The following is an 8,222-nucleotide window of genomic DNA, read 5'->3' as shown; positions in this document are numbered from 1 at the left end:
ACGTGGCGTGTTCTCAAACATGCGGCGACCACGTAGACTTCCTCAAATTGTTGGATGCCCGGTTCAGTTTTTTTTCCCCCTCAATCAATATTTTAGGGGGAAAATACCAAAAGTGAAGTTTGTATTATATTATGAAAGTATTGCCCCACAGCTCAAATTAATATTTCTCTTAACTAATCCTTTGGAAAAGGTGAGGTCAGTCAAAAATAAGCCACTCATCTGGATGACTGAGTTGCGAGAATATTCTAATTACCAATCATTTGCGCCTAAAAGAGGGTAAATTTCATAACTTGCTTTACTCATATAGTTCAGTGAACAAAAATAAGAACTCTTCACATTGTTGAAGTTGTACTTTTAATGTATACCTAATCGCTATGATTCTTTTGGTGGTTTTTGGCATGAAATAAGACTAAAATTAAGAAATGCTGTTTTTAATAGTAAAAAACATGCAATGTCCTTTTCCTTTCTTTGTATTGGACTGTACTTCAAACCTTTGATACATTGCTAGTGTGCTCTTAGCAAAGTTATCTTAACCATGCCACAGATTAAAAAGTAGTAGGACAAAGCAGCATTCGTGGTAGGGTTTAAGTTTGTGTTTAGTTCGTGTAAAGTGTTTTTCTAAGTTTGTCTTGTCCTCGTGATTGCCTATTTATTTTACCTGGTGTGTGGTTTGGTGTGGCTTAGATTTGTTACTTCCCCCCCAGTCTTTTGTTTTTGAGTTGGAGAAATACTTTTTTAGTTGGACAGCCTCCTCAAAATTAAAGGTTCTCTGTGGCAGATCTTTTAAAGTTACTACTGGTGCCTGCTATGAGGAGAAGAAGTATTTCATTTCTTCTCAAATGTCTGTAGTCAATTGTGTAAGACTGGAATAAGTCGAAGGAAATTCACAACCTGATTTGATTGATGAAATGCAGCAGAGTTGCTGCCCACTCAGACGTGGGCACTTTACAAACTGCCAAAATAATGACACACTGGTGAAATTGGCACGTTAATATCTAGTTTAATCAAATAATAGGGTACAAAATTTCTGATGGAGAAGTTGTTGATCAGATCCAGGGGGATTGAAAATGTTTATCTGTTGAGATTGGAAGATTGTAACTGGTGTTTAAATTAGCCCGACCATGCTTTGTGTTGTCTAAGAACACTTTCAGCCTATTTAAACAGGAGAAAAACATACAAAAACAAAACTAATTGACAAGGAATATAGGCCAGAAAACTACATTTAAAAGTTGCACAATGGAGCACAACACGATTAAAATGTGACAGATTAGATTTGCAAATTAAGCAGTATCCAAAAAACACATCCATACCCCATTCTTCAAGTAGACATTTTTAGCTGTAATTGACCATTGTGTTAATATACAAAAATATCAATTTGAGCTTCATCAACAGGTTCCTGTACCTTTTTTTTTATGATGCCTTTATTATGATGACAAATAAGTCGTCCCCCTATGTATTTGTGTAAACCTGCATGTAGTCGTTAAGTCATTTGTCAATTGGTGAGAGCTATTTTAAGGGTCCTGTGTGATGAATGATGCCAGTCATCAGGTATTGTGACCAAGGTCATACCGCCTGTGTTTGCAAGTCCAGGTCGATCATCTAGCTCACAAAGCTGCACCAAAGATGAGAGGAAAATGCTGATACTATTCTGGAGTTGTGGAAAATTCCTTTAGTGGGGGTGGGGGGATTTATGCCAATGAGGGTACTGGCTTGGCCTTTCTCTCATTTGTGTCTTGCTCATTAATCACCTTAACTGCTGCACCTTGTTTTGTGGATGGAGGGCCAAAACATCAGACGACTCCCGCCTCTATTCCCCTTATACACACTCATGATTATTATGTCGTTTGTTTATGATGCATGGAGCTTTTATGATGGCATAATGCTGTTCATCAGTTGTCCCAGTGGCCCACTTTCAATACGGCACCGTTCCATCCTCTACGATTCAGTGACACAAAAACATGTTAAGCTAAGTATGGATTTTGAAATTGAGACAATTATTATTTCCCCACAGTGATTCTGGGAAATGTGTCAGCCAGTAAATAACATTAATTTTATGTGCAAGTGATTCAAAGGTAAGTAGGCAGTAAAAACACTATCTAATTAAACGGAAGGTTGATAAAAGTATCAGTACAATTGAACATTTAACTTCAATATGCATGATACTTGAGTATTGTATCAGTTGCATGGAAATGGAAAATTAAACAGGCAGAATATTTCATTATTGTCGAGAGAGGAAAAAAAATGTAACATTGGTCCACACTCATACCGAGTGTTCAATTCCGACTAAATGTTGTCCTTCTATCAATGTTCTGATCAATGGGTGACCAATCCAGTGCGTAGTAGTCTGCCTCATCATATTGAAGTCACAGCTATGGACTCAATTTTTCCTAAACCCTGAATATAGTAAGTTGTGTAAAAGAAAAAGAATGGATGGATGGACAGTAGCTTTCAACTGCCAAGACACCATTGAAAATGGAGCACTCTCTTGCTTCACGATGGCACATTTGAGCATTGTTCTTGGCTTTCATGTAAACAAACACAACATACTCTTGAGATTTGATTCGGCGTTAAGATGTGTGCCCCTTTTTCTAATAATAACTGACCTGTTACTGTTTGAGAAAATAGCTCGACTACAAGATAATTGCAACTGATGTATTTACGGTAATTTGAACATTAATTAGGACATTTACGGAATAAATATTGCCGGGGTGACAATAAAATATCTTAATAGATTAACTCAAGTTCCACTTTACCAGATTTGATGCTAAAATAAATGTTTCAACTGTGAAATTGCACATATACTACATTAATTATGCTGAGACTGAATTTCAGGCATCAGTCTGTAGTACTTGAAGCCTGGAAAAGAACACGAAAGAAGAGGAGGGAGAAGAAAGTGACCCATCTATTGTTGCATGGGCAAATATTTGAACCATATTGGAGGCCTTGATTCATGACTTTCATCTCAGACTGCCACGAACCCGAGAGAGAGAGAACAATCACCATGGTTCAACTTTAAGTGTAAAGGAGTCTTGGAAAGTTATTCCATGACATTTAAAAAGTCCCCAGGAACTCATTCCAAACAAGGCCCATAATTAAATTAGGATTCCCCAACTCTAGATTTAGAACTGAATAAAACTCAAGTTACGTTGATTCGTCTTTCATTGTTAAGTATGACCATTGGGAATGGGAATTGATAATAGGTGCCTAGTAATTCTATAATTGATTTGATTCTATATTAATGTTCTTATTGATTATCATTGAATGAGCAGGTAAGCAAAATAGTACAAGTTCTTTACAAACATACACTATTTAAAAAATGTTCTTTTACAAGATGTTTTTGACAAAATTTTATATCCCAATCCGGATAATTTGGTTTCGTCATTGCGATGTAAATCGTTGAAACAAAATATTGGACAGCTTTTCTCAATTCTTCTAGTTCCTTTTGTGACTTGTATTTTTAAAATCATATCATAGGACTAACATACAGAAAAGAAAACAAGGAATGTCTAGTTTACAAAGTCATTGATTTCCAAGGATGACGTACTTGTATAGCCTGTCTTGGAGTTACTGTTGCAATAGAGATAAAATGATACGTTCAAATAACAACAATAAAAAAATATATTATATTATAAGCTGTAACAATCTTTGATGCAGTCACTCGTTTACTGAGTCATGGAGTAAACGATTTCACAGTACACCCAATTATTGAGAACCTGTTTTGAATAGCATTGATACTGATAATCTCCACATCTTTAACAGGTTTGTTGCTTTAGTGCCTACAGAACACTAATGGTCACTATACAATCTGAAGTGTATCTTGAGATGGTTGTCCAGCAGCAAGCTGTGTGGCAAATTGTCCCGGGGGCTTAGCACAGAGCCCACTAGGATTTGTATGTGTTCATTAGCGAATAGTGGGGAAGCTTATCTTTCCGAATAGCCTCATTAGTGACTGAAATTAATATGATGTGGAGTCATTAGAGCGATAGGCAAGGGAGTTGCCGGCATTGCAATATATCCTAGCTACTCCAATTTTATCTGATGTGGGTAAAAATATGCAGGCGACACTTGTTGTGTATTGACAGGAATTCCTTCATCTCATAACCTACCCCCCCTCCCCCCCAAAAAAAAAAAAAAAAAACTAAACACTTTTTTGACCTGAAACTGAAGTTTTTTTAAAGTCTTGCAAACATTGAATTAGTGTTAATCATAAGGTAAAGCAAGGTGGTAATTTTAGTGTTTAGGAATGTGCTTTCCAAAGCTCTAAGATCCCCCACTCTTGGATAAGTGACAACTCGTGGGTTGTTAATATTTGCACTATGCCGATCACATGCTGAGAGCGATATGTGTACCGTGCTGCTCATGAATTATTTAAAAGTCACACTGTTTTGTTCTTTCATTTAAAACAAAATAAAAGGGAGGTTTCTAGGTTCTCCGTTCTTTCATTCAAATATTTTTTTAAGGCACCCTTTACAAACAGCTTTGTAATTTGTTTTTTTTCCTTTTATGGATGAATTGTTTCAGTAATTGTTTATGATGAGCAATATATTAAATGGACCATTTAAATGTCACGCTGGAATCTTAACTCAAGATTAAAACCCTAACCCTGGTTTTAATTCAGTGTAATTGTGACAGGGTTGAACATTCAGGACCCAGCAAAGGACTTTGTACTAATAGCACTGACCTATATTCACATACTCAATGCTAATATTTGTTTCATGAAAATGCATTTGGGGTATTCCCCAAAGTGGTTTTCTTGCATTGTTTTGACTGCTCTGCTTCCACTACTGAATGTGGATTTTACATCAATCAAATTTCACTCGTCATACATGTGCTGTTTTGTCAAATGAATGTAGCCAAGACTTGATAACTTTAAGCATAACATTTAAATTGGTTCATATCCTGTTTTATTTTTGTGGGTTCCTCTGTGCACAAGCTCAATGCCATTGTCATACATGTGCTATTTTGTCAATTAAATGTAGACAAGAAGCATGACATTGAAATTGGTTCACATCCTGTTTTATTTTTGTAAGTTCCTCAATGCTTTGTCTTACCTCCCCCTAATCACCCAAGAGTGAACACCTGTGTATCATTGGTCCTACTTCTTGTATGGCTTTTTTGTTCCTTTCCTTGTGCCAGGGCCTCATCCTTGTTTAACAATCTGCAGGGTGGTATAGGTCACAAAAATAAAGTTGACCCATGTTATGTTTTTTTTGTACCCTTGCTTTGAAAGATCTTTTGTTTCCAGTTGGTTTTGAACTTTGACCTTTTTTTCCATGGGCCAGGAAATTAAACTGTTGCTTGAAACCTGGAAAATAACCTTGTCACCTGCATCTAAGTCCACCATTGTGATCCCCCATTGTGGCGTCAGCTTTGCTGGTGAGTACAAAAAAAATTAAGATACATAATTTTAATCATGGATACTATATTTGATTATGTGGGATTGTATTGGATATTGTTATGCATTGGTATTTTAGGGTTAGTTCTATTTATAATGAACTGCTCCACATAACAATTGAGGAGTAATTGCATGGGTTTTTCCTACGTAAATCCTCAATGAAAACCCCTATACCAAATGGGTGACCAATCATCACTGAGCCGTGAAGTTTTGTTTGATTTTTGTTCGCTTGTGTTTATATAATACGCAGTTTGGGAGGGATTTCCGAGGCACACGGCTGTTGATTGAAATAATATCTGAATGTCAAACTTGCGTAGGTGATTGCAGTCTTTTCTTTCCGTGCACACATTTGCACGACATTAGCAAACAGGAGGAGTCGCAAGCTTCACTGTCATACTTCAGATGTGCTCAGGCTGTGAGCAAGTGAGAAGGAGAGAGCAAGTTAATGATAGCTGCCCTTGTCTCTTTGATTGCTGTCTCAACTCTCCAGTAAATTCGGCTGCCAGCCTTCAGATTTCCGTGATGGAGCCGAAAGAACGAATGAGAAAATTCAGGACGCACACAGCTCACAGTAGCTCCAGGGTCTTTGTCAAATGTGATAACAAGCTTTTCTTTTGGTCTCATGTATTATCGCTTTAGATGCTCAGACTTCTTCTGATGGAAATAATTTCTTCACAATGTGAATTCGATATGTTCTGGGAGATCAGGCTTTTTACTCTGGACTGAGTCTAACAGTGGTTATAAAGAGGAAGATTGTTGAGCTGGCAGCAAACTTTCTGCACAAGATATACAGTAAACACATCTATACAAAATAGATTTGTAACTTGTGACGTGCAGTGACGTCCATTTTTTTAAATTTAGGAACAACTAATGCTCCTGTTTATTTTAGCATCAGTTGTGTAGAGCAACACAATTAGTATTAAAAGTTTTCTTGGCTAATCCAAAATACCCTATGGCACATTGAATTAAACAAAAAAGGTCATTTGCCGCTTTTTAACAATATTAATGTTTGAATTGCACGAGCCCATAACATCAACACTTTCACTAAAGCAACTTTGCAATAAAGAAGCAATTGGATCATTGATCAGTTGCTAGTGTTAAAGCAATGTCACAGACGTGCCAGTTGAGTTAATTTTAGGTAAATAAAAAAAGTACATATCTTCCAATTAAGTACATTTGGTAACTTTCCCCCTATTTCTGATATGTGGCATCTGTCTAAAATTAATGAATGACTAAATAAACCAAAAATAATGAGTGTTTAGAGGAGTAGAAGGTGTTTTTTTAAAGTAACACATTGTGCTGGGTATTTTAGATTATCATACCTCCAGTGATAATTCACACTGCCAATTACAGGTGCTTTATTTTTGTTGAAATAGAGGTTACAAGATGGCAAGGGAATGTGTGATGCAAGTGCAGCATTGCCTTATGTTTCAAGTTCCATATGCATCAAAAACTTGGACTTGGATAATGAGATGATGGTGAGGCTTTATTGTCATGTAGACCTAATGGATTTCCCTCCCATCACTGTTTTAATGGACTTATTTGCATACAGAAATGAGTAAATAGCATATCTAAAAACTGCAGCAAATATGGGATTTTCTGTATGAGATTGAGAATGGAAAAGAGTGAATCGAAAAGTAAAACTAACACCCGGGTCAATTTTGCTTCCTTATTAACCTACATGGACTTTGCTAGAGGTGCCAAAGATTGTTTACTGCATTTTTCCTCATAAATTGATTCCCAATTCATTGTGATATGGATGTGTAACTAAAATGAATACTCTTCTATAATTTACTGAACGGTCCTATTTTAATTTGGTTATTTTAGGAATGTTAAACACACCCTTCCTCTGAGATTCTTTTTTTTTTTTTGTCTCGGAGCTGATCAATTACCTGCGGACCTAAACTTGTTGCTGTTTTGTAATTGGTGGAAAGATCATAATGACATTTGGATATGATGTGTATTTAGGAATGTTTATACTTTGATTTTGGAACACATTTTACATTTTGTGTCAGCACTGATAAGTAGCATTCATTAATTTTGAACCTATTGTTGCCTGCATTTCCAGAGTTGGCCAGTAGAGGGTGTGTGTGCTGTTCAGTTGTGCTTTTCATCTTCTCTGATGAGTTTTTGGCAAGTGGGCAGTGGAAATACAGCTTTACTAGAAATATTTACATATAGTTAGAGGGAGTTGATCAATGGTTAGTGAATGTCATTGTCAACTTTTGATGTTTTGTTGAAATATTAACCTTGCATATTATCTTCTTATTGTGTGCTCATTTGATATACATATACAAAATAATCACACCCATAGAGATGTGCAAGCGGGGAAAAAGGCACATGTCATTATCTTGCTCAAGGGACCACCGTACTCGGGAAGAAAGCTAGTTTTTTATCTTCAAGTCTGCAGCGGGATTTACTCAAGGCGTGGGGGTCCTGTTTTAAAGCTGAAGTTATCTATTTAAATGTAAATCCTTAACACGATTGATTGTACTGTGGATTGCCCACAAAGTTATTTTAAGGAAATTGTATAGTAGAGGCTCTGCTTGTAATGTAGAGCGAATTGGTACACCTGCTTCCCATTCGATGGAAAGAACAACATGGCATTTTTTGGGTTTCAAGGGACAGTAGCAGGTGTGAAGACAATGGTTGTCTAGATCTGATTCGCTTGGAAATAGAAGCCTATCATATATATTTATGGATATATATGTATATGTGTGTGTATATATATATATATATATATATATATATATATTTTAAATATTTTTATTTATTTATTATTTTTTTGCTGAATTGTACCCACTACAAAAAGTTATTTTTAAGATTC

At 36.2% G+C, this 8,222-nt stretch overlaps 1 protein-coding gene across 5 annotated transcripts in view; it reads left to right on the top strand.

Annotated features, from left to right (window-relative positions):
* Positions 1-5,058: 5,058 nt before the first annotated feature.
* The window catches only part of ncam2a (neural cell adhesion molecule 2a), a 161,758-nt gene continuing 158,594 nt past the window's right edge, over positions 5,059-8,222 (top strand). For 3 of the 5 annotated variants that reach the window (XR_013326938.1, XM_077721264.1, XM_077721285.1), the window contains exon 1: positions 5,059-5,376. Coding sequence is in view for 4 of the 5 variants with exons in the window: in XM_077721264.1 (XP_077577390.1) it covers positions 5,274-5,376 (103 nt within the window). In the remaining variant the exon portion in view is untranslated. The remainder of the gene's footprint in view (positions 5,377-8,222) is intronic. The other 2 variants (XM_077721256.1, XM_077721247.1) reach the window with 1 other exon arrangement.

This window comes from Stigmatopora nigra, chromosome 1, assembly GCF_051989575.1.
Source record: "Stigmatopora nigra isolate UIUO_SnigA chromosome 1, RoL_Snig_1.1, whole genome shotgun sequence".
In the NCBI taxonomy this organism is placed as follows: Eukaryota; Metazoa; Chordata; class Actinopteri; order Syngnathiformes; family Syngnathidae; genus Stigmatopora; species Stigmatopora nigra.
Note: the sequence above shows the minus strand (reverse complement) of the source record. Positions and strands in the feature narration are given on the sequence as shown.